At 40.9% G+C, this 27500-nt stretch overlaps 3 protein-coding genes across 7 annotated transcripts in view; all 3 read right to left on the reverse strand.

Annotated features, from left to right (window-relative positions):
* The window catches only part of Skp2 (S-phase kinase-associated protein 2), a 34583-nt gene extending 25890 nt beyond the window's left edge, over positions 1–8693 (reverse strand). Inside the window, exons 1-2 of one of the 5 annotated variants that reach the window (XM_071690671.1) lie at positions 8546–8688; positions 4628–4705 (exon numbers count right to left, since the gene is read on the reverse strand). In XM_071690671.1, the coding sequence (XP_071546772.1) occupies positions 4628–4705; positions 8546–8673 (206 nt within the window). In that variant the 5' untranslated portion in view covers positions 8674–8688. The other 4 variants (XM_071690672.1, XM_071690675.1, XM_071690673.1 and 1 more) reach the window with 4 other exon arrangements.
* Positions 8694–10170: 1477 nt separating this feature from the next.
* LOC139763978 (uncharacterized) lies at positions 10171–20422 on the reverse strand. The gene is made up of 3 exons (XM_071690454.1): positions 20211–20422; positions 12922–13069; positions 10171–11905 (listed from the first exon to the last, which is right to left on the reverse strand). Exons 1-3 carry the CDS (start codon positions 20420–20422, stop codon positions 11771–11773), a joined length of 495 nt encoding a protein of 164 aa, XP_071546555.1. The 3' UTR covers positions 10171–11770.
* Positions 20423–20565: 143 nt separating this feature from the next.
* The window catches only part of LOC139763980 (glutamate receptor ionotropic, kainate 4-like), a 31446-nt gene continuing 24511 nt past the window's right edge, over positions 20566–27500 (reverse strand). Inside the window, exons 7-9 of the mRNA XM_071690455.1 lie at positions 24150–24334; positions 21021–21251; positions 20566–20673 (exon numbers count right to left, since the gene is read on the reverse strand). Coding sequence (XP_071546556.1) covers positions 20566–20673; positions 21021–21251; positions 24150–24334 — 524 coding nt within the window. The remainder of the gene's footprint in view (positions 20674–21020; positions 21252–24149; positions 24335–27500) is intronic.

Below are 27500 nucleotides of genomic sequence, written 5' to 3' on the forward strand. Positions count from 1 at the left end.
TCCAATTTGGTCTCCCTCTTCTCCTCGTTCCCTCCACCTCCGACACATATATCCTCTTGGTCAATCTTTCCTCACTCATTCTCTCCATGTGCCCAAACCACTTCAAAACACCCTCTTCTGCTCTCTCAACCACGCTCTTTTTATTTCCACACATCTCTCTTACCCTTACGTTACTTACTCGATCAAACCACCTCACACCACACATTGTCCTCAAACATCTCATTTCCAGCACATCCATCCTCCTGCGCACAACTCTATCCATAGCCCACGCCTCGCAACCATACAACATTGTTGGAACCACTATTCCTTCAAACATACCCATTTTTGCTTTCCGGGATAATGTTCTCGACTTCCACACATTTTTCAAGGCTCCCAAAATTTTTGCCCCCTCCCCCACCCTATGATCCACTTCCGCTTCCATGGTTCCATCCGCTGACAGATCCACTCCCAGATATCTAAAACACTTCACTTCCTCCAGTTTTTCTCCATTCAAACTCACCTCCCAATTGACTTGACCCTCAACCCTACTGTACCTAATAACCTTGCTCTTATTCACATTTACTCTTAACTTTCTTCTTCCACACACTTTACCAAACTCCGTCACCAGCTTCTGCAGTTTCTCACATGAATCCGCCACCAGCGCTGTATCATCAGCGAACAACAACTGACTCACTTCCCAAGCTCTCTCATCCCCAACAGACTTCATACTTGCCCCTCTTTCCAAGACTCTTGCATTTACCTCCCTAACAACCCCATCCATAAACAAATTAAACAACCATGGAGACATCACACACCCCTGCCGCAAACCTACATTCACTGAGAACCAATCACTTTCCTCTCTTCCTACACGTACACATGCCTTACATCCTCGATAAAAACTTTTCACTGCTTCTAACAACTTGCCTCCCACACCATATATTCTTAATACCTTCCACAGAGCATCTCTATCAACTCTATCATATGCCTTCTCCAGATCCATAAATGCTACATACAAATCCATTTGCTTTTCTAAGTATTTCTCACATACATTCTTCAAAGCAAACACCTGATCCACACATCCTCTACCACTTCTGAAACCACACTGCTCTTCCCCAATCTGATGCTCTGTACATGCCTTCACCCTCTCAATCAATACCCTCCCATATAATTTACCAGGAATACTCAACAAACTTATACCTCTGTAATTTGAGCACTCACTCTTATCCCCTTTGCCTTTGTACAATGGCACTATGCACGCATTCCGCCAATCCTCAGGCACCTCACCATGAGTCATACATACATTAAATAACCTTACCAACCAGTCAACAATACAGTCACCCCCTTTTTTTATAAATTCCACTGCAATACCATCCAAACCTGCTGCCTTGCCGGCTTTCATCTTCCGCAAAGCTTTTACTACCTCTTCTCTGTTTACCAAATCATTTTCCCTAACCCTCTCACTTTGCACACCACCTCGACCAAAACACCCTATATCTGCCACTCTGTCATCAGACACATTCAACAAACCTTCAAAATACTCATTCCATCTCCTTCTCACATCACCACTACTTGTTATCACCTCCCCATTTACGCCCTTCACTGAAGTTCCCATTTGCTCCCTTGTCTTACGCACCCTATTTACCTCCTTCCAGAACATCTTTTTATTCTCCCTAAAATTTACTGATAGTCTCTCACCCCAACTCTCATTTTTTTTTTGCTTTGTCGCTGTCTCCTGCGTTTGCGAGGTAGCACAAGGAAACAGACGAAAGAAATGGCCCAACCCACCCTCATACACACACGTCCACACACACAAACACACACACCCACACAGCCCTCCATGGTCCACCCCATATATATATATATATATATATTTGCTTTGTCGCTGTCTCCCGCGTTTGCGAGGTAGCACAAGGAAACAGACGAAAGAAATGGCCCAACCCACCCCCATGCACATGTATATACATGCGTCCACACACGCAAATATACATACCTACACAGCTTTCCATGGTTTACCCCAGACGCTTCACATGCCCTGATTCAATCCACTGACAGCACGTCAACCCCGGTATAACACATCGATCCAATTCACTCTATTCCTTGCCCTCCTTTCACCCTCCTGCATGTTCAGGCCCCGATCACACAAAATCTTTTTCACTCCATCTTTCCACCTCCAATTTGGTCTTCCTCTTCTCGTTCCCTCCACCTCCGACACATATATCCTCTTGGTCAATCTTTCCTCACTCATTCTCTCTATGTGCCCAAACCATTTCAAAACACACTCTTCTGCTCTCTCAACCAGGCTCTTTTTATTTCCACACATCTCTCCTACCCTTACGTTACTTACTCGATCAAACCACCTCACACCACACATTGTCCTCAAACATCTCATTTCCAGCACATCCATCCTCCTGCGCGCAACTCTATTCATAGCCCACGCCTCGCAACCATATAACATTGTTGGAACCACTATTCCTTCAAACATACCCATTTTTGCTTTCCGAGATAATGTTCTTGACTTCCACACATTCTTCAAGGCTCCCAGGATTTTTGCCCCCTCCCCCACCCTATGATCCACTTCCGCTTCCATGGTTCCATCCGCTGCCAGATCCACTCCCAGATATCTAAAACACTTTACTTCCTCCAGTTTTTCTCCATTCAAACTTACCTCCCAATTGACTTGACCCTCAACCCTACTGTACCTAATAACCTTGCTCTTATTCACATTTACTCTTAACTTTCTTCTTTCACACACTTTACCAAACTCAGTCACCAGCTTCTGCAGTTTCTCACATGAATCAGCCACCAGCTCTGTATCATCAGCGAACAACAACTGACTCACTTCCCAAGCTCTCTCATCCCCAACAGACTTCATACTTGCCCCTCTTTCCAAAACTCTTGCATTCACCTCCCTAACAACCCCATCCATAAACAAATTAAACAACCATGGAGATATCACACACCCCTGCTGCAAACCTACATTCACTGAGAACCAATCACTTTCCTCTCTTCCTACACGTACACATGCCTTACATCCTCGATAAAAACTTTTCACTGCTTCTAGCAACTTGCCTCCCACACCATATATTCTTAATACCTTCCACAGAGCATCTCTATCAACTCTATCATATGCCTTCTCCAGATCCATAAATGCTACATACAAATCCATTTGCTTTTCTAAGTATTTCTCACATACATTCTTCAAAGCAAACACCTGATCCACACATCCTCTACCACTTCTGAAACCACACTGCTCTTCCCCAATCTGATGCTCTGTACATGCCTTCACCCTCTCAATCAATACCCTCCCATATAATTTACCAGGAATACTCAACAAACTTATACCTCTGTAATTTGAGCACTCACTCTTATCCCCTTTGCCTTTGTACATTGGCACTATGCACGCATTCCGCCAATCCTCAGGCACCTCACCATGAGTCATACATACATTAAATAACCTTACCAACCAGTCAATAATACAGTCACCCCCTTTTTTTAATAAATTCCACTGCAATACCATCCAAACCTGCTGCCTTGCCGGCTTTCATCTTCCGCAAAGCTTTTACTACCTCTTCTCTGTTTACCAAATCATTTTCCCTAACCCTCTCACTTTGCATATATTCATACTTCCACATATTCCCTGCGTGTTGTAGGTGACTAAAAGGGGAGGAAGCGGGAGGCTGCAAATCCTGCCCTCTCGTTTTTAATTTTCCAGAAGAAGGAACAGAGAAGGGGGCCAAGTGAGGATATTTCCTCAAGGGATCAATCCTCTGTTCTTAATGCTACCCCGTTGACATGGGAAATGGCGAATAGTATGAAAAAATATATATTTTTTTCATACATATTCGCCATTTCCCACATCAGCAAGCTCGTGTCAAGAACAGATGTATTATCATTATTATTCTTCTTATTATTATTATCATTACTTTTATTTTATCTATCTTTTTTAAATATACATACTTGCTGTTTCCCGTATCAGCAAAGTAACACCAGGAAACAGATGAAGAATGGCCCATCTACTCATATACACATAAACGCCCACATATGCACATATACATATCAAAATATACATCCCCATACCCAAACATTACATACATACACATGTTGGAAAGGATCACAATTTTGCACGTGATCAAGATATTCCTATGAGTCCATGGGGAAAATGAAACATAATAAGTTCCCAAGCGCACTTTCATGTAATAATCACATCATCAGGGGAGACACAAGAGAGAAATATAAGTCAGTTGATATACATTGAAGAGACGAAGCTAGGGCGTCCTAGCTTCATCTCTTCGATGTATATCAACTGACATATTTCTCTCTTTTGTCTCCCCTGATGATGTGATTATGACAAGAAAGTGCACTTGGGAACTTATCGGGTTTCATTTTCCCCATGGACTCGTAGGAATACATACACATGTACATATTCACACTTGCTTGCCTTCATCCATTCATTTCACTACCCTGCCACAGAGGAAATAACATTGCTACCCCACCACTTCAGCGAGGTACCATCAGGAAACAGATGAAGAATGGCCCATCCACTCATATACACATAAATGCCCATACATGCACATATACATATCAATATAAACACATATACACATGCAAAGACATACACATATATACACATGTACATATTTATACTTGCTTGGTTTCATCCATTCCTGTCGCTACCCTCCCCACAGGAAACAGCATCACTACTCCCTGCTTCAGTGAGATACAGTGCCTGGAAAACAGACAAAAAAGGCCACATTTGTTCACACTCAGTTTCTAGCTGTCATGTGTAATGCACTGAAACCACAGCTCCCTATCCACATCCAGGCTCCAGACCTTTCCATGATTTACCCCAAATGCTTCACATACCCTGGTTCAGTCCACTGACATGTTAACCCCAGTATACCACATCGTTCCAATTAACTCCATTCCTTGCATGTCTCTCACCCTCCTGTATGTTCTGACCCTGATTGCTCAAAATCTTTTTCACTCCATCCTTCCATCTCCAACTTAGTCTCCCACTTCTCCTTGTTCTCATCACACATGTATCCTCACTCATTCTCACCATATGTCCATGCCAATTCAACACACCCTCTTCTGCTCTATCAACCACACTCTTTTTATTTTCACACATCTCTTACCCTTTCACTACTTAATCAAACCACTTCACACCACACACACACACACACACACACATATAAAGTTTTCCTTCATCAAATGAAAGAAATACATGTAAAGCTAAAGGCTAAGTCCAAATAAGTTAGCTAACACAACTTAAAATGTTGTGGTATGGCAAATGAAGTTAACATGTAGATTGCCTGGCTGAGGCAATGATGGGGTGGTGTTGGTAAGGACGTAAAGGTGGGGTGAGAGTTGTAATGCAAATTCAGTAGATGACACTAATCACCACACAGTGTATGGCTACAATCTACATACATATATTTACACTTTTTTTCATGCTTGTTTACTGTTTCCTGCATCCGCAAGGTAATGTCAGAAAAAGGCCATGAAATGGCACTCATTTGCACATATTCTCTTTCTAGCCATCACTTATAATGCATTAAAACCAAAGCCTCACTATCTACAGCCATGCCCCACAGACCCTTTTGTGATTTTCCATAACCAGTTCATAAGCATTGGTTCAGCCCAGTAACAGCACATCACCCCTGACTACACATCACACCACTTTAACCTAACCTGTGCTTGCCTCACACCCTCCAAAGTGTTCAGTTTCTGATAACTCAAAGCATCTTGTACCCAATTCTTCCTTCTTATTATCATTATATGTCTCCTATTTGTTCCCTCCATTTCCAATACATATATCCACTTAGTATGTCTCTCCTCACTCATCCTCTCCATATGTCCAAACCATTTCAGCACAACTTGCTCAGTTTTCTCAAACATACTTGTTACTACTACACCTATCTCTCACAGTGTCATTCCTTAATTGATCAACCCTCCTGACACCACATACCATGCTGTCCTCAAACATTTCATTTCCAACACATTCACCCTCTTCAGTACTCGCATCCACACAACACTGCAAGGTCTACTATACCACGAAACATACCCATCTTTTCCCTCACACATAGTGACCACTTTCCACACACTTCACTATGCCAAGAACCTTTGCTATGTCACCCAAAACTGCATCCAATCCACTCTCAGGTATCTAAAGCACTCCATATCCTCCAGGTTTTCTCCATAAAACTAATACTTCAAACTGAAATGTATCTCTCCTTTCCTTTCTTTTACTTAAGTCAATTCTCAACTACCTTCTTTTGCAATCACTTCCAAAGTCAGACACCACCAGCACCAATTTCTCTTTCAAGTCTGTCACTGAGTTTCATCACTAGCAAACTGCATCTGACTCACCTTCAAGGCCCCGAAACCTAACAGGATGCAAACCCAATGGTCACTCCAAAGCTATTGAAATCCTTCCTGGGTATCCTACTCAGGATGCCTGTCAGCCTGCAACCTAACCACATATATATAAATAATGCAGTAAATGCAGTGAAACTGAAAATTAGGTGTTTGGATAAACACAAGTGTAGTGGTTGGGAAGTACCTACCTGACTTGGGAGTTTATTAAACCCACCTGGGTATACAGAGGGTTAGTGATGGCTACGTAGTGGCCAGCACTTCAGTGGTTGTCAAGTTGCATTCCTGTGACCTAGGTAACTGACTTTTCTTTCTACTTCACACAAATGTGAACTGCTGGCACTCTGTCACACTTTTAAAACAATTGACAACACTTAACTCACACAACTTATTCTTCATAACTCTAGATTCTCCTATGGTGAGTGCTATGTGCTATCCCTACCTTTTGGCAAAATGGTAGATGCAACAGACAGAAGTAGTAGGTAAGAACATTAAGCAGGAGCATGTGGTAAAAAAAAATTATGTAAGAGAGAGGATCATTAGGTGGAAGCATAAGGTAGAAGTAGCAGGTTGGAACTTTAGTACACACATTGGGTAAAAGTAGTCGATAAGAACAATTGGTAGGAACCTCTGGAAATACTGTACTTCAGTTGCCTTCTGCCAGTTGCCTGTTAAAGGCAAGGCACTAAAGGCTACAAAGCAGCACTGGAGTTCAGTTATGGAAGTACAACTGAAGTGTTACTGGTAACAACAAATATAATGGGAGTGAAGTGTCATTGGTAACAATAAATATTATGAAACAAACTGTCAATCGGGGCCGAAGTATTGGCCAACCAGTAAATAACCACTGTTTATTTGGGGGGAAATAACATCTATCAGTTTAGTCTAAACATACTCTTTTTTTCTTTTCTTTATGTAACTAAATAAAATGGTATCAATACATTCCTTGCACTAGATAAGAGATCCAGACTGGTGTTGTGTGATTTGGAGCTCTTCTTTTCATCCTAAAATTAACATTACAGAAAAGAAAGATAAAATCACAGAGTGTGGGTTAATCAATGTAAAAATCAGTGAAATAATTGTACAGACCGACAAATACTAATAAAAACTTACCCAACATTTTGTAGCAATCAAGACTAAAAGAAATAAACCTACATTTCTGTGGGCTACTGTTGGAGGACACATGGAAGCTGGGCTGTGGTGCCAACAGTTGCCTGGGTCGTGATTACCTAAATACTTTTGTACCAGCTAGTGCAATTCTTAATCATGGGTGTGTCTGGAATATTTCAACTATATCTAAAATTAAGAGAAATTGTGGATGATATGAAAGGTTGAGCAAGGTTTGCTGAGACTTGGTACGTGTTTCAGACAGATTAATTAAAAATCTTTCCTTAAATCTTCTTAGCCCTCCTCACTGCCAGCTATTTTCTTTATCGAGGGGAATAAAAAAGAAAACTGTTCAAACCTTGCAGCACGTCTAAATCATTCATACTAACCGTAAGGAGTAAGCTCATACCACTTTCGTTCTATTCCTTACAGAAAGTGGCAGAGATAAATTGCCACTCCACCTCATAAAAATAACTACCTATATTACTTTTACCAATATTATATGTTGGGTGTGTTTAAGCTAACTTCTACTCAGTAGAACTTTGATATAAGAAAAAGATAGCAACCAGGTCCTTCACCTATGCCTCTATTGAAACATACTTATTAAGAGGGCATTTTGAAAAATTAAGAAGCCATTGTATCACCTGTATAACTTACCACAGCTTACTATCTCTCTCGACTCATAAATTTCCCTTTTACCATAGGATTACAGTGAACAATACCTTTACCTCATTTTCCACATGCCATCTTCAAGCCGTTCTTTGTATCTATCATGTAATCGTGGGAAATTTTGAGCACAGGTTCTTATTTCTTATCACTACATGCAAAAGTTTCACATACCCTGAGTGGACCATTAAGCCCATGGTAAGAATAAGAAAGAAAAAATTGAATTAGATTGCTTTACCGTCCCACTTGCCTTAGAAATGATTTCGGCGCCAAGTTTGTTGACATCCCATCAGCTGAGCAGCGGGAGGCTTGACTCCATCCCAAGCTCATTTTCAAACGCTATTTTGAGATTAAAATAACACCTACACCCAGACAGTAATTTCCATTTATATCTCATACTCACAGGACTTATATTTACCTGCTTTTCTGAGGAAAATTATCTCCATTGGATGGTATCTCCACTTTCATTTTTGGCGCGAGCTGTTGACTCTCGGGAGGTGGTGTTGACGAGCTCGACCAATCATGGCCTCGCGGGAGATTCAACATTTTAAAGCTCTGGCTGAACTACGCCATGCGCTCCCCTGCTTCAGTGGCTTATATTACGCGACGCATTCTTCATTTTGTAATGTATTTAAGAAATCCTATCAGTAGCATATATGATGACGTTATTGTAGCAATAATGCGAATAGCATCCATGATAATGATAATTCAAATTTAGCGAATTCTGCTGTTATGTGTATTTATGTCCGGGTTGTTTTAGGAAAATCCGAAGGTAATGAGGTTGAAGAATAAAATGTTTGTAGATAGTATAGGAACTGTTTCAGATGATCAAGTATAATTTTTGCTGTTTTGTCACAGTAGTTCGTTTTATCATTTCATAATCACACGTGCTGGAAATGTATATCCTCAGAGATGCTATGTGAGCTTGTGCTACATCTGTTTTATATATATATATATATATATATATATATATATATATATATATATATATATATATATATATATATATATATATATTTTCTTTTCTTTCTTTTAAACTATTCGCCATTTCCCGCATTAGCGAGGTAGCGTTAAGAACAGAGGACTGGGCCTTTTTTGGAATATCCTCACCTGGCCCCCTCTGTTCCTTCTTTTGGAAAATTAAAAAAAAAACGAGAGGGGAGGATTTCCAGCCCCCCGCTCCCTTCCCTTTTAGTCGCCTTCTACGACACGCAGGGAATACGTGGGAAGTATTCTTAATCCCCTATCCCCAGGGATAATATATATATATATATATATATATATATATATATATATATATATATATATATATATATATATATAGAGAGAGAGAGAGAGAGAGAGAGAGAGAGATTAGGTTTTCCCTGCAAAAGGTTACATAGCGAGCAGTGGCGTATCTAGGGTATGGCATGTAGGGCAGGTGCCCTGGGCGCAACTTGAAGGGGGCGCCACTCAACAGGTTTGTTTTTTGACATATGCTACCCGACTGATATGTTCAACGGTTTGGTTTTGTGAGATAACAAAGAAACTCGCTTACTTTTCAACTATAGTAATATTTTGCTACTATCAGTTGCATTACCGCTTCTACGTTACAATTTTGTTCAAATAAGTCTTAAGTCTTTAAGAGTTTACAAAATTTAGGTTTGGCCTAACTCTTCAACATCTTATATCACACTATATATTTTCATATACGTCTACTGTATGCACATTTTTAATCAAGCCAGGGGCGCAATTTCAGTGCTTGCCATTGGCGCCATTTCCCCTTGATACGCCCCTGATAGCGAGTGAAAAGTCACCTTTGATGAGGCTTCACTGGACGTACAGTCTAGTCAATAAACTTTTCACCTCAATGGAGTCTACGTTTCCCTGCAAGGGGAGAAAACGCAACGTATCCTTGTGCTACATTCCCTCATTTCTGTTTGCCATTTCCCGTCGTAGCGAGGTAGCGCCAAAAAACAAAGAAAAGGCCCTCCCTCGATCATATCAGTTCTTGAGCTGTCACGCGTTATGGCGATAACTACGAGGAAAAAAGAAACACAAATGTCTCGAACCCTTTCATGTATCTATATCTGTTGACTGATCTTGTCGATGACAGAGTGACCCAGTTCATACAATCCATCATTAATATTCATGCTGTAAGTCTTTGCATTCTTGATAAGAACAGATTTAATAATACATCTTCTGGCAAAGGAATCACGTGACGTAACTGAAGAAGGATTTGGCCAGTCACTTTAATACGAAAAAAAATGTATAAACGGGGCAATGGAGTCCTGTTCTGTTATCAAACGAGGCAATGGAGTCCTGTTTTGTTACCAAAATATATTCGTATTTACGTCTGGCAGCATAACCTTACCTGTCCGTCCCATACAAAACATATGACACTCTTTGCCGGGTACTTTGCAAATACAGCCACATGAAAGTCTGGTGAACTCATTAGCTAATTCATGTGTCTGTGTGTACTCCTAGTTTCCTTGATATCCTGTCAAATATGATCAATCAAAAGACATTTACATATCCTCATATCAAGCAAATTTTTTACAGCTTTTAGGTCTAGTGTGATCATCCTCATAGAACTTGCGACTTCAGGTTTTTAAGTGGCAAATATTCTACCCCACCATGTGAAGGTACTGAGGTGGGGTGCAGTTGTAGGTGATGTTTTCCTCCAGCGGGTGAGGGCACTGAGGTGATGTGTGGCAGCAGATGAACTCAACTCCCCAGTAAGCGAGGGTCTTGAGGTGAAGAGTGGCAGTACATAAACATCCTCCACCAGCAGGTGAGGCCACTGAGGTGTGTGGCAGTTCCTCTCCTAGTACGGTGAAGGGAGCTAGGGTACCAACAACTTGATTAATGAGAATGGATCACAGATTGTGAAGTCCTAAAAACACTTGACAGAGCTGTAAAGGCACAGAGTCTCATTTTCAGAAGAATTACGGAACAATATAGAATAATCTTGCATAAATCTTCCGAAAAGGATAGTGTAAAAAAAAAAGGGAAGTCACAGCCATAGCCATGCATGTATTCTGGTGAAAATGATTTTCAGAAGTTCATCATCTCTTGGAATCTGAAAATACACAAATGTGGTCATTTACTTTAAGATATACACTGCAAGCTGGTAAATAACATTAACACAGCGAGGTCACATGAGACAACACTGCTGAAGACATCAGGATCATCATAACACATAGAAGTCACATGAGACAACACTGCAGAAGACATCAGGATCATCATAACACATAGAAGTCACATGAGACAACACTGCAGAAGACATCAGGATCATCATAACACATAGAAGTCACATGAGACAACACTGCAGAAGACATCAGGATCATCATAACACATAGAAGTCACATGAGACAACACTGCAGAAGACATCAGGATCATCATAACACATAGAAGTCACATGAGACAACACTGCTGAAGACATCAGGATCATCATAACACATAGAAGTCACATACGTGTCCTCACAACACTGTATGATTCTTATTACACATCACAAAGATCAGCAGTGGTCCAGGTCTTCCTTGGGTTGGTAAGGCATGTGAGGTGTGGCACGAGATTAGGGCGAAAGTCTCCTGTAGCAGGGTTGTGGGGATGGTGAGGTCTGGCTGGTTAGTGAGAAAAGCTGTTTTTCAGCAGGCGCGACTACTGACGGTGGAGAAGAACAGGGCAGCAGTGAGCCAGGTTCTCCCCCAAAAAGCTGAAGAAGGCAATGATGTAGCCCAGCAGCAGCAGGTAAAATGCTCCCTGTAGATGATCCAGTCCCAGTACCATGTGACTCTGTGAAAGTTGAGAGTTAATGTGAATAAAAGTCAGATTAAGTTTAGCAGTGGAAAGAGGCAGGTTAGATGGAGTGCAAATATGAATAGAGAGAACACGAGGAATGTGTATTGTTTTAGATAACTTGGAGTGCATATGGGAACCGAAGTAAGCCAAAGGGTTGGTGAAGAGACTTAGATCCTGGGCGAGGTGTGTGTGTGTGTGTGTGTGTGTGTGTGTGTGTGTGTGTGTGTGTGTGTGTGTGTGTGTGTGTGTGTGTGGAAAGAGAGGTTACTGTTGGCGAAGCCAAAGGTGTGTATGTCCGATGGCACAATAATCCTGACGATGTATGAGTGCGAGGTGTGGGTCCTGCATTAAATAATGCAGAGGTGGTCTAATGGGTTGGAAATTAAATGTTTGAGGACATACATTACTTGATGTGATTGAACGTTGATCAGATAAGCAATGACAGGGTAAGAAAGAGAGAGAGAGTGTGTGGTGTGTTTGTAAAAAGATTGTGTATGAGAGAAATGAAGAGGTTGTGCTGGAATGATTCGAACATATGGAGAGGATGAGTGAGGATAAGCTAACTAAGAGAATATACATATCGGAAATGAAGGGAACATGGAGAAAGGGAGGACCGAAGCGTTTATGGGCTTGGGCATGCAGGAAGGTGTGAGGAGTGCATGGGTTAGAGCAAATTGGAACAGTGTGGCATGATAAGTGCAACTTGTAGTCCATGGCTGACCAGGGTATATGAAGGGGTCAGGGGAAACCAAGAAAAGGTCTACGGGGTTTTGTTGTGGATAGGGGAGTTTCGGTGTGTCATATGTAACGGCTAGAGAGTGGATGTGATTAAAAAAAAAGTACGTTGTATAATCATTCATATAAGCTTGTGCCTGGGGCATTGGCCCAGTACAGATCCACTGCATTGCACGGCTGAATCATCCAAATGGAGGATAATGTGTAGTGGAAGAGGCATAGCACACCTCTCATAGCTTCCTCATTTTACTGCGTGCAAAAGTTGAATACTTAACCTCAGAGGAGACTGTACTGCCTGCTCGACTTTTATCTGCCATGACGACTCTCATCCTCACGAGGTCATCCATCCAGTGTGTGATCAACCCCGCCTCCAGCATTCGCTGCTTCATCCTTACAATCTGGCCAGTGAATGGCGCACCTCGTCTGGAAAATATTTCATATGAGTGAAGCTTTATATGGTGCATAGTAAAAAGGAAAATGCAAACGTGATAGAAAATAGTGTGAGAGAGACTTGCTTTGAATGCAATAAAAAAGTGAGTCTTTGGATGAGGGTTAAGGTTAATTTCACTGATGTGGTATTGATAGTTGTTTCCGTTTGATGTTTAGCATTTGAAAGAATCATTAAGCATGTATCACGAAGTTCCTCCCCAAAGAGGGTGTTTTTGACGCATGAAGCAGTTATGGGAAACTAGTTTTCGAAAGGTTTGTAGGGCTTGGCTGTGGATAAGGGTCTCTCGTTTTGGTACATTATACATGACAGCTAGAGCATGGGAGTAGGCAGTTTAGTGTGAGGTGGTTTGATCGAGTACGTAATAAAAGAGCACGAGAGACATAAGCTGAAATGGTTTGGACATATGGAGAGAATGAGTGAGGAGAGGCTGACAAAGAGGATATGTGTGGCTGAAGTGGAGCAGACGAGAAGGGGGTAGACCAAACTAGAGTTGGAGGGATGGAGTGAAAAAGATTGAGTGACCTGAACATCTCCCCGACGCACCACCCACATCATGGACCACTGTTCGTCACCGCAATCGACCTGTGCCAATCAGAGCTCGTAAAGACGGATATAAGAAGTCATACCCCGACCATTGTGAACGTCATATGCAATCCGTGAGTAAATATATAGTTGAGCAAGTACATAATTCATTTTTCTCTCACTTGGGTAATTCCCACGCATTCCCTGCGTGACGTAGAAGGCGACTGAAAGGGGAGGGAGCAGGTGGCTGGAAAACCTCCCCTGTCTTTTTTTTTTTTTCTAATTTTCCAAAAGACGGAACAGAGAAGGGGGCCAGGTGAGGATATTCCCTCAAAGGCCCAGTCCTCTGTTCTTAACGCTACCTCGCTAACGCGGGAAATTAAAAACGAGAGGGGAGGATTTCCAGCCCCCCCGCTCCCTTCCCTTTTAGTCGCTATTTACGGCACGCAGGGAATACGTGGGAACTATTCTTTCTCCCCTATCCCCAGGTATGCTATATATATATATATATATATATATATATATATATATATATATATATATATATATATATATATATATATATATATATATTTTTTTTTTTTTTGCTTTGTCGCTGTCTCCCGCGTTTGCGAGGTAGCGCAAGGAAACAAACGAAAGAAATGGCCCAACCAACCCCCATACACATGTATATACATACGTCCACACACGCAAATATACATACCTACACAGCTTTCCATGGTTTACCCCAGACGCTTCACATGCCCTGATTCAATCCACTGACAGCACGTCAACCCCGGTATACCACATCGATCCAATTCACTCTATTCCTTGCCCTCCTTTCACCCTCCTGCATGTTCAGGCCCCGATCACACAAAATCTTCTTCACTCCATCTTTCCACCTCCAATTTGGTCTCCCACTTCTCCTCGTTACCTTCACCTCCGACACATATATCCTCTTGGTCAATCTTTCCTCACTCATTCTCTCCATGTGACCAAACCATTTCAAAACACCCTCTTCTGCTCTCTCAACCACGCTCTTTTTATTTCCACACTTCTCTCTTATCCTTACGTTACTTACTCGATCAAACCACCTCACACCACACATTGTCCTCAAACATCTCATTTCCAGCACATCCATCCTCCTGCGCACAACTCTATCCATAGTCCATGCCTCGCAACCATACAACATTGTTGGAACCACTATTCCTTCAAACATACCCATTTTTGCTTTCCGAGATAATGTTCTTGACTTCCACACATTCTTCAAGGCTCCCAGGATTTTCGCCTCCTCCCCCACCCTATGATCCACTTCCGCTTCCATGGTTCCATCCGCTGCCAGATCCACTCCCAGATATCTAAAACACTTTACTTCCTCCAGTTTTTCTCCCCTATCTCTGGGGATAGGGGAGAAAGAATACTTCCCAGGTATTCCCTGCGTGTCGTAGAAGGCGACTAAAAGGGAAGGGAGCGGGGGGGGGCTGGAAATCCTCCCCTCTCTTTTTTAATTTTCCAAAAGAAGGAACAGAGAAGGGGGCCAAGTGAGGATATTCCCTCAAAGGCTCAGTCGTCTCTTCTTAACGCTACCTCGCTAACGCGGGAAATGGCAAGTAGTATGAAATGAACAAATATATATATATATATATATATATATATATATATATATATATATATATATATATATATATATATATATATATATATATATATATTATCCCTGGGGATAGGGGAGAAAGAATACTTCCCACGTATTCCCTGCGTGTCGTAGGAGGCGACTAAAAGGGGAGGGAGCAGGTGGCTGGAAATCCTCCCCTCTTTTTTTTTTTTAATTTTCCAAAAGAAGGAACAGAGAAGGGGGCCAGGTGAGGATATTTCCTCAAAGGCCCAGTCCTCCGTTCTTAACGCTACCTCGCTAACGCGGGAAATGGCGAATAGTATGAAAGAAAAGGTATATATATATATATATATATATATATATATATATATATATATATATATATATATATATATATATATATATTTGTGTGTGTGTTTTTTGTTTTGTCGCTGTCTCCCGCGTTTGCGAGGTAGCGCAAGGAAACAGACGAAAGAAATGGCCCAACCCACCCCCATACACATGTATATACATACACGTCCACACACGCAAATATACATACCTATACATCTCAATGTACACATATATATACACACACAGACATATACATATATACACAGGTACATAATTCATACTGTCTGCCTTTATTTATTCCCATCGCCACATGGAATAACATCCCCCTCCCCCCTCATGTGTGCGAGGTAGCGCTAGGAAAAGACAACAAAAGCCCCATTCGTTCACACTCAGTCTCTAGCTGTCATGTAATAATGCCTGAACCCACAGCTCCCTTTCCACATCCAGGCCCCACAGAACCTTCTATGGTTTACCCCAGACGCTTCACATGCCCTGATTCAATCCATTGACAGCACGTCGACCCCGGTATACCACATCGATCCAATTTATATTCCTTGCCTGCCTTTCACCCTCTTGCATGTTCAGGCCACGATCACTCAAAATCTTTTTCACTCCATCTTTCCACCTCCAATTGGTCTCCCATTCCTCCTCGTTCCCTCCACCTCTGACACACATGTCCTTTTTGTCAATCTTTCCTCACTCATTCTCTCCATGTGACTAAAACCATTTCAAAACACCCTCTTCTGCTCTCTCAACCATACTTTTTTTTTATTACCATACTTCTCTCTTACCCTTTCATTACTTTTTCGATCAAACCACCTGACACCACATATTGTCCTCAAACATCTCATTTTCAAACATCCATCCTCCTTCGTACTACTGTATGCATAGCTCATGCCTCGCAACCATATAACATTGTTGGAACCACTATTCCTTCAAACATAACCGTTTTTGTTTTCCGAGACAATGCTCTCGAGAGCCTTCCACACATTTTTCAACGCTCTCGGAACTTTCGCCCCCTTTCCCACCCTGTGACTCATTTCCCCTTCCGTGGTTCCATCCACTGCCAAATCCATTCCCAGATATCTAAAGCACTTCACTTCCTCCAGTTTTTCTCCATTCAAGCTTACCTCTCAACTGACTTGTCCCTCAACCCTACTGTACCCAATAACCTTGCTCTTATTCACATTTTCTTTCAGCTTTCTTTTACATACTTTACCAAACAGTCACCAGCTTCTGCAGTTTCTCACCCGAATCACCCACCAGCGCTGTATTAACAGCAAACAACTGACTCACTTCCCAAGCTCTCTCATCCACAACAGACTGCACACTTGCCCCTCCCTCAAAACTCTTGCATTCACCTCCCTAACAACCTCATCTATAAACAAATTAAACAACCATGGAGACATCACGCACCCCTGCCGCAAACCGACATTCACTGAGAACCAATCACTTTCCTCTCTTCCTACTCGTACACATGCCCTACATCCTCTATAAAAACTTTTCACTGCTCCTAACAACTTGCCTACCACACCATATATTCTTAATACCTTCCACAGAGAATCACTATCAACTCTATCATATGCCTTCTCCGGATCCATAAATGCTACATACAAATCCATTTGCTTTTCTAAGTATTTCTCATACGTTCTTCAAAGCAAACACCTGATCCACTTCTGAAACCACTTTGCTCTTCCCCATTTTGATGCTCTGTACATGCCTTCACCCTATCTATCAATACCCTCCCATATAATTTCCCAGGAATACTCAATTGGTATTCCGCCAATCCTCAGGCACCTCACCATGAGCTATACATACATCAAATATCGTTACCAACCAGTGAACAACAATGTCACCCCTTTTTTTTTTAATAAATTCCACTACAATACCATCCAAACCCACTGCCTTACCAGCTTTCATCTTCTGCTAAGCTTTTACTACCTCTTCTCTGTTTACCAAATCATCCTCCCTAACCCTCTCACTTCGCACACCACCTCGACGAAAACACTCTATATCTGCCACTATATCATCCCACGCATTCAACAAACCTTCTCCTTCTAACATCACTACTACTTGTTATCACTTCCCCATTAACCCCCTTCACCGATCTTCCCATTTCTGCTCTTGTCTTACGCACTTTATTTACCTCCATCCAAGACATCTCTTTATTCTCCCTAAAATCTAATGATACTCTCTCACCCCAACTCTCATTTGCCCTCTTTTTCACCTCTTAAACCTTTCTCTTGAACTCCTGCCTCTTTCTTTTATACATCTCCCAGTCATTTGCACTATTTCCCTGCAAAACTCGTCCAAATGCCTCTCTCTTCTCTTTCACTAATAATCTTACTTCTTCATCCCACCACTCACTACGCTTTCTAATCTGCCCTCCCCCCACGCTTCTCATGCCACAAGCATGTTCCGCAAGCCATCACTGTTTCCCTAAATACATCCCATTCCTCCCCCACTCCCCATGCGTCCTTTGCTCTCACCTTTTTCCATTCTGCACTCAGTCTATCCTGGTACTTCCTCACACAAGTCTCCTTCCCAAGCTCACTTACTCTCACCACTCACTTTACCCTCAAATTCTCTCTTCTTTTCTCAAAACCTCTACAAATCTTCACTTTAGCCTCCACAGGATAATGGTCAGATATCCCTCCAGTTGCACCTCTCAGCACATTAACATCCAAAAGTCTTTCTTTCGTGCGCCTATCAATTAACACGTAATCCAATAACGCTCTCTGGCCATCTCTCCTACTTACATACGTATTCTTATGTATATCTGTCTTTTTAAACCCGGTGTTCCCAATCACCTGTCCTTTTACAGCATACAAATCTACAAGCTCTTCACCATTTCCATTTACCACACTGAACACACTATGTACACCAATTATTCCCTCAACTGCCACATTATTCACCTTTGCGTTCAAATCACCTTTCACTATAACCCGGTCTCGTGCATCAAAACTACTAACACCCTCACTCAGCTGCTCCCAAAACAATTGCCTCTCATGATCTTTCTTCTCATGCCCAAGTGCATATGTACTAATAATCACCCATCTCTCCATCCACTTTCAGTTTTACTGATATCAATGAAGAGTTTATTTTCTTGCAGTCTATTACATACTCCCACCAATCCTGTTTCAGGAGTAGTGCTACCCCTTCCCTTGCTCTTGTCCTCTCACCAACCCCTGACTTTACTCCCAGAACACTCTTCCCCTTTACCCTTGAGCTTCGTTTCACTCAAAGCCAAAACATCCAGGTTCCTTTCCTCAAACATACTACCAATCTCTCCTTATCCACACACATTTAGACACCCCAATCTGAGCCTTTGAGGAGGATGAGCACTCTCCGCGTGACTCCTTCTTCTGTTTCTCCTTTTAGAAAGTTAATATACAAGGAGGGGAGGGGTTCTAGCTCCCCGCTCCCTTCCCCTTTAGTCGTCTTCTACGACACGTGAGGAATGTGCGGGAAGTATTCTTTCTCTCCTATCCCAAGGGATGATATATATATATATATATATATATATATATATATATATATATATATATATATATATATATATATATATATATATATATATATATATATATATATGCAGACATGTAGGTAATCATACATGCGTCATCATCTGAAACACTTCTGGCTCTAAACTTGTTAACATCCCAGTGGAAAGTAATGAGTGTTTATCAACCTTGCACATATACTGTATATGGACTTTCGAAAACTTTCAACACTGCAGACAATGACAACTGTATCCAATATATCTTCGTCACATCTTTATCCTTTATATCATCTCTCGTTTATTGCTATCATACTCCGTAGTTTACTCACTTTTCACTTTAATATTGCTTTCTTTAATGATATCTTTATGTATGAACAATAAGCCGTCACGTCCACAAGAAGAAAGTTGAGATAATTAGTTGAGACAGTACTTCCCAAAGCCTTCTAGCAAACCCCTAGAGCGTCATCCTATTTACTACGACCTCTTACAACACCTGTGACTCTTGTTCTTTGCATAATTCACCTCTCAATATTTTTGTCGCTGTAGCTTTCATGGTGAATGTAACTTCAATGTAACCAATCTCTCTCACAGCTTCTAGGATTGAGAACCTTTGTATTACATGAGTTCACTTCCAACAACAATAGAATAAACCATCTTTATATCCGCACGCACTTCTGATACACTTAACAGAATTGCAACAACCACATATAACGGGTAGGTGGCATCTATTCCATTGCCACACTAAGACGTAACGTGCAAGTACTCTATCTTTCTTTCATATAAGACTACAAAATATTGATGACAGTATATCCTTGCTTCCGAACTCTGTCCTGATTTGAATTTTATGCGCTTTATGACTCTAATGTAACATTGACAGTTATATAAACTTGAGCAGTTCTGGGTAAAGTCTTTGGTTTTGGGCGTAAACAATGTTTGAAGCTTGTACAGTCAAAGGTGTCATGGTCGGGGTTTGCTTAAGATTAATGATTTTCACTCATATTGATATTTTATAATGTAAAAGAACTGATTGAAATCAAGCAACTAAAACTTGATAAATGAAGATCTTGCTACGAGTTATTACTTCGAAATATCGATGTTTCTTAGGAAACGAAACAATCCAGTTTATCAGTGTTGGTTTCAGGCTGGTACAATGTAGACTTACCTTGCACCCCATGAATTGCCCCCCAAAACAATATACTCGGTAGAGCCCAGGTGGAGAGGTGTGTCTCCTTTCATTTCGTCGTATAAATCTTCCATGTCCTTGAGAAAGGTCGATTTGAAGCTGATATACGAAAAGCCTCCTGCAAGCACCCGCTCTATTGCCTCTTCCACTTCAATGATCTGAAATAAGGATCCTGCATGACACGATAACATGACCAGACTTCGTCGTCCCAACATAAAATGAAAATTTGTATCCGAGAGGCTGAAATAATGTACAGACAGTACCCGCGTCTCAAATGATAAGCAGGTTGTCACAAGGAAAAGGAAACGCAAACATTGAAGCACTTCTGTGAATATCATGGAAAAATTGCGATCTTCACGGAGAACTTTACTTGCAATACATTTCTGCCAGTATCTTCAGATCCAAGGTGGCATAGACTTTGCTGTTCCTCAAAGTGTTCATCCTGATGGATATTCGTTGAGACATCGTGTGGAATTACAAACTATCATACCTTAAGATGTGAATCTTTGGTACTAATATAATTTCACGGTTGACCAAGGAAGTATTTACGTTAATCCCCAGTCAACAGCAGGAAGTTCCCCCGTGCATGAATCAGCATTTATTCCCGATTACTGAACAAGTACTTCAAAAGCGTACTCATCAAATATGAATATCTAAATCATAAAAGATATGATAGAAAGTTCAGACTGAATATCTGGATTACACAGAGCATCTAACTTCGTTAGTTTCTGTAAGATTTACTGAGAAAATTCAAATAAAGTCATCTCTAAATGGATACACTTCATTTACCTGCACCTTTTTGTATATTTCTTGGATAACGGGATCAGAGCTCTGGTTGAAATAAAGGAATGTTGTTCCCCCTATGCGATGAGAGCCCCAGGACCAGCCATCTCGACTTAGAATATCTTCGAAAGAGTTGATGGGTAGAAACTTGTCTTGGACAGCGAGATGTGCAATGAGGGACGAGCGATAGGCTGTTCCGATGACTATACTTGACAGCAACCATAACCCCATCAACATCTGCCGAGTACAGGGACATTCATTTGGAACGCTACAAAGCCTTGTGCCGTGTTTGCATATCAATCTTTTACATCATTTTCGTGTATACGTGTAATAGAAAAAAATCGTTTCCAATGAACTGATGAAAAGTTTGTGAAAGAACGCTTCTGTAGTTACGTAACAACACATCCTTTATATTGCTGATAATCATAATGTAGCCCTAAGTTACCGCTAACGGAGCTTCTGCCTGCGCAAGAAAAGTGAGTTCCTTCTGGAGACGGAGAGGTCCTCGACAGTGGTGTACTGTTTGCCGTTATGTGACAGGAATTTCAGATTGAACATTATGTATACAAATACAGATGGGTTAGTAGTAAATGAGAAAGGGGAGAGACGATAGTTATGGATAGAGTTAGGGAAAATAAATCAGATATTGCTGGAGCACTAGAGAGAGAACTTATTTAAGAGATAAGATGAAGCTCTAGGGAGAAAACTTATTAAAAAGATGAAATCTGACCTAAACTACCCGGGGAGAAATGATAGTAAAAAGGCGAGCAGTCCTTAAGTTTCAAGAAATACTGATAGATGATTAATTCAAGTGATGCATGATTTTAGTTTATTGATAACACCAAGATGTTTTTCATTTCACATGAGATTTCTTTTTCTTTTAACACAAACTTAATCAACTCTTGCGAAGTAGGCGAAAATTTGTCAAACAGCGATCACAGTTTGATTAGGTTAGATTTAAATCATGAAATAAATGACAACAAACTCTTGATCCCAGTTTACAGGCGAGCAAATTTTGAAAACATTAGACACGAAATTCGCAATACCAATTGGACAAAACTTCTTGACGTTTACACAGTAGAGGGAATAAGGAATAATTCTAAAATCATACAACTCGAGATTGAAAATAAACATATTCCATGAATTATGAAGAGAACTTGCAATACTCTAAAACCATCATGGATGAATAGGAAGAGATGGACTAATTCGTCAAAAGAAGAAAACATTGAAGAAATTCAAACCAATGGGAACCGATGAGAATCACCAGGAATTATTCAAAATCCAAAGAGAGTGTTAGAAGGTCATTAAACAGAGTAAACGCGAGGAAGAAAAAAGAATTTCCTTGAAAGTTAAGAATGATCCTAAGGCATTCTTCGAACATATAAGACAAAGGAAGACAGTAAACTAAGGAACTGGACCATTACAAAACGAACATGACACTAACTACCGACTACAAGGAAATGACTACCATACTGAATTATTCATTCAACTCCGTATTCACGATTGAAAAAACATCCCGAATACCGCAACCAATGAAAATGTTTCAAGGATCTGATGAAGAGGAGTTGAAGGTTAGAGAAATAAAGAACTCTGAAGTACTTGAATACTGGACCAATTAAATGCTAACAAATCCAACGGCCTAGATAACGTAGCTCCAAGATTTTTAAGGGTCAAGAGATAGCTGATATACCCCATAACAAAAATATTCATCAAATCTCTATCGGGTGGTCAGGTGCTAACTGACTGGAAACTAGCAAATGTTACTCCTATATATAAAGAGGAGACAAAAAGCGTGCCTTGAACTATCGCCCAATTAACCTTATGTCAGTGTTAAGCGAAAAGACAGAAAAGATAATGCGAAATAAAATTGTCACGTTTCTGGAGCACAAAATTATACTGGACAACCGGACAACCAACAGGGTTTCCGCAATAGATCTGCTTGACGAATTTGCTGGAATCTTTTAGTTATTCATCAGAATTCGGACGAAACACTACCGTACGATGTAGTAGTACATTCAGATTTCCAAAAGGATTCCAATAAAGTACCTCACAAGGGACATAAACTCAAAGCACAGGGAATCGGTGAGGTCTACATGGATCAGAGACTAGCGTACCGGAAGAAAGCAGCGTGTAGTATTTAACGGCGAAGCCTCAGATTGGCTAGACGTAACGAGTGATGTGCCACATGGGTCGGTCCTCGGCCGAATTCTTTTCATAATATACATTAATGATGACGATACTAAACTAGGAGGTAGAGCTGTAAACAGGCGGGACTGCGAAATGATTCAAAGAGATCTTAACTTACTGGCAGAGTGGTCAGACAGATGGTAAATGAAATTTGATGTAAACAAGTGTAAAGTTATGCACTTTGGAGACTAGAATATTCGTTACGACTGCAAACTATTCGGTAACTCTCAAAGTAAGATAGATGAAAAAGAGAACCTTGGCGTTGTCATTAGCAACAATCTGAAGTACACTAAACAAAGTCAAGCTGTAGTAAAAAAGACAATTAAATGTTGTTTCATAGCCAAGAGCATAGATTACAAGACACCAGAAACAATTCTCACACTTTATGATACTCTTGTAAGACCACACCTTGAATATGCAGTCCAGTTTTGGCCCCCAAACAAAAAAGATTACTAGGAAAAATTAGAGCAAGTACAAAGACGCGCGACAAAACCGATCCATCCCTTAGAAATCTGGCATATGAAGAGGCTAAAACGATTGGATCTCCTCTCCCTTAAAAAAAAAAAAAAAAAGGAGACTAATCGGCGATTTAATCCAAATGTTCAAAATTCTGAACAAGTTTGAGAAAGGAAACCACGAACAAATGGGATATAACTCAAAGCTAAAAGATGTAGTACGGACGTGGGAAAAAGCTTCTTTTTGTAAATTCAGGTATACTCAGAGAAAAGCGCCAGAAATAAACTGTATAAACAACAGCGATAATGGAGACACTAGAAAGCGGGGAGTCGGTGTTGGCTTAAAAAGCTGCCGAGCGTAATTGCATTTTCTTGTCAGGTAATCTTTTTTTTTTTTTTCTTTCAACCAAGCAACCCAGTTGAGGCCAATCAGGCCTCCTGTACTCTGTCTCATGTAAACTCATGTAAACATGAAGGTTGACAATGTTCTTACCCTGCCGGAGACATTAGCGGGTGGGTCAGTGGGCGGGTCCTCCAGCAACACACCCCAGCTGTAGAAGATGGTGGAGCCCAGCCCCAGGCTACGCTCACCCGACAGCGATGACCACACCCTCTGTAGTAACCACAGCACGACACCAAAGACAAATGTACTTGCAGCAATCAACACCCAGAGCTCTCCTGGAAAAAAAAAAAAGATCAATGAGGCTCATGTAATATGTATATCTTCTAACTATTACACGAGACACTTTTTGCAGGATAGGAGAGGATACTGAGTGTGTGTCTAGTGTTGAGCATTTTCTGAAGTTGTTCTCTCACGACATACCATGTACCTTCTAATACTGTGATGCAATCATGTAAGTATTTTGCACTGTCATATCAGAAGCTATCACGTACCTTAGGATTCTTCATGTATATCTGGAAGTATGTCATGATATATAAACGTCAATGCGGGGTTATGAAGTAGGAGGTACTCATGGATAAGATCTTGGTATTTACCATATACATATATATATATATATATATATATATATATATATATATATATATATATATATATATATATATATATCATATTTTTATTATTTTGCTTTGTCGCTATCTCCCGCGTTAGCGAGGTAGCGCAAGGAAAACAGACGAAAGAATGGCCCAACCCACCCACATACACATGTATATACATACACGTCCACACACGCAAATATACATACCTATACATCTCAATGTACACATATATCTATACACACACAGACATATACATATATACACATGTACATAATTCATACTGTCTGCCTTTATTTATTCCCATAGCCACCTCGCCACACATGGAATAACATCCCCCTCCTCCTCATGTGTGCGATGTAGCACTAGGAAAAGACAACAAAGGCCCCATTCGTTCACACTCAGTCTCTAGCTGTCATGCAATAAAGCCCGAAACCACAGCTCCCTTTCCACATCCAGGCCCCACACAACTTTCCATGGTTTACCCCAGACGCTTCACATGCCCTGATTCAATCCACTGACAGCACGTCAACCCCGGTATACCACATCGATCCAATTCACTCTATTCCTTGCCCTCCTTTCACCCTCCTGCATGTTCAGGCCCCGACCACACAAAATCTTTTTCACTCCATCTTTCCACCTCCAATTTGGTCTCCCACTTCTCCTCGTTCCCTCCACCGCCGACACATATATCCTCTTGGTCAATCTTTCCTCACTCATTCTCTCCATGTGCCCAAACCATTTCAAAACACCCTCTTCTGCTCTCTCAACCACGCTCTTTTTATTTCCACATATCTCTCTTACCCTTACGTTACTTACTCGATCAAACCACCTCACACCACACATTGTCCTCAAACATCTCATTTCCAGCACATCCACCCTTCTGCGCACAACTCTATCCATAGCCCACACCTCGCAACCATACAACATTGTTGGAACCACTATTCCTTCAAACATACCCATTTTTGCTTTCCGAGATAATGTTCTCGACTTCCACACATTCTTCAAGGCTCCCAAGATTTTCGCCCCCTCCCCCACCCTATGATTCACTTCCGCTTCCATGGTTCCATCCGCTGCTAGATCCACTCCCAGATATCTAAAACACTTTACTTCCTCCAGTTTTTATCCATTCAAACTTACCTCCCAATTGACTTGACCCTCAACCCTACTGTACCTAATAACCTTGCTCTTATTCACATTTACTCTTAACTTTCTTCTTTCACACACTTTACCAAACTCAGTCACCAGCTTCTGCAGTTTCTCACATGAATCAGCCACCAGCGCTGTATCATCAGCGAACAACAACTGACTCACTTCCCAAGCTCTCTCATCCACAACAGACATCATACTTGCCCCTCTTTCCAAAACTCTTGCATTTACCTCCCTAACAACCCCATCCATAAACAAATTAAACAACCATGGAGACATCACACACCCCTGCCGCAAACCTACATTCACTGAGAACCAATCACTTTCCTCTCTTCCTACACGTACACATGCCTTACATCCTCGACAAAAACTTTTCACTGCTTCTAACAACTTGCCTCCCACACCATATATTCTTAATACCTTCCACAGAGCATCTCTATCCACTCTATCATATGCCTTCTCCAGATCCATAAATGCTACATACAAATCCATTTGCTTTTCTAAGTATTTCTCACATACATTCTTCAAAGCAAACACCTGATCCACACATCCTCTTCCACTTCTGAAACCACACTGCTCTTCCCCAATCTGATGCTCTGTACATGCCTTCACCCTCTCAATCAATATCCTCCCATATAATTTACCTGGAATACTCAACAAACTTATACCTCTGTAATTTGAGCACTCACTCTTATCCCCTTTGCCTTTGTACAATGGCACTGTGCACGCATTCCGCCAATCCTCAGGCACCTCACCATGAGTCATACATACATTAAATAACCTTACCAAACAGTCAACAATACAGTCACCCCCTTTTTTTAATAAATTCCACTGCAATACCATCCAAACCTGCTGCCTTGCCGGCTTTCATCTTCCGCAAAGCTTTTACTACCTCTTTACTACTACTCTCGTTCAGAAATTGACAAAAAGTTGCTTTCTATTACATAAATTACTTATCTATGAATAATTATTGTTTTCTATTCTTGAGAAATTCATTCAGTCATTCACTTTTTGTTGTTGCTAAGCTGTCTGACTATGTACCATAAAGTTTCCATATGTTTTTGCTGTTACAGAGACCTGACATATTGAGTAATGTCTTACGAGTTGGCTAAAACTCTTGGGTTAATGTGATTTTTGACGTACCAAAAGATGAGGTGAAGTTGAGGCTGTCGGTGTTTTCCATGGACAGAACATTTTAATGTCTTTATGAACTATTATTAGTATAAAAGGGGGATGATCAGCGTGAACATGATTTGATAATGGTGAAGATTAGCGTCATAATCCTGGAACGAAAAATCTGAAATTTACTGTGAATAGAATTACTATCTAGGCTAAAGGAATGACAATTGGTCTAAATATTTTTAAAGTATTTCTTCTTCTAAACTGCTCAAAAGTTTCTATTATGTTAGATGCACAAGATATTCGTTTTCCGCCACGACATAGTACAACTCTTTCTATCATACACACTAATGATACTAAAGTTTCTGAGACGGTTTGGGATATTCACAAATAACAAAACAACGGTGCATGGGTAAGAATACGTGAAAAGATGTGGGTGAGATTATGGACAAACAGAAAGCATGGCAGAATGAAATGACGACAGGCATCGGATCTACTGAGGACGAAATTACCGATTTACTGTCTATACGAGTCCCACCTACACCTACCTTACTTCCCATGTCCTGCCGCAGCTCTTCCG

Source organism: Panulirus ornatus, chromosome 48 (genome assembly GCF_036320965.1).
Source record: "Panulirus ornatus isolate Po-2019 chromosome 48, ASM3632096v1, whole genome shotgun sequence".
Classification (NCBI taxonomy): Eukaryota; Metazoa; Arthropoda; class Malacostraca; order Decapoda; family Palinuridae; genus Panulirus; species Panulirus ornatus.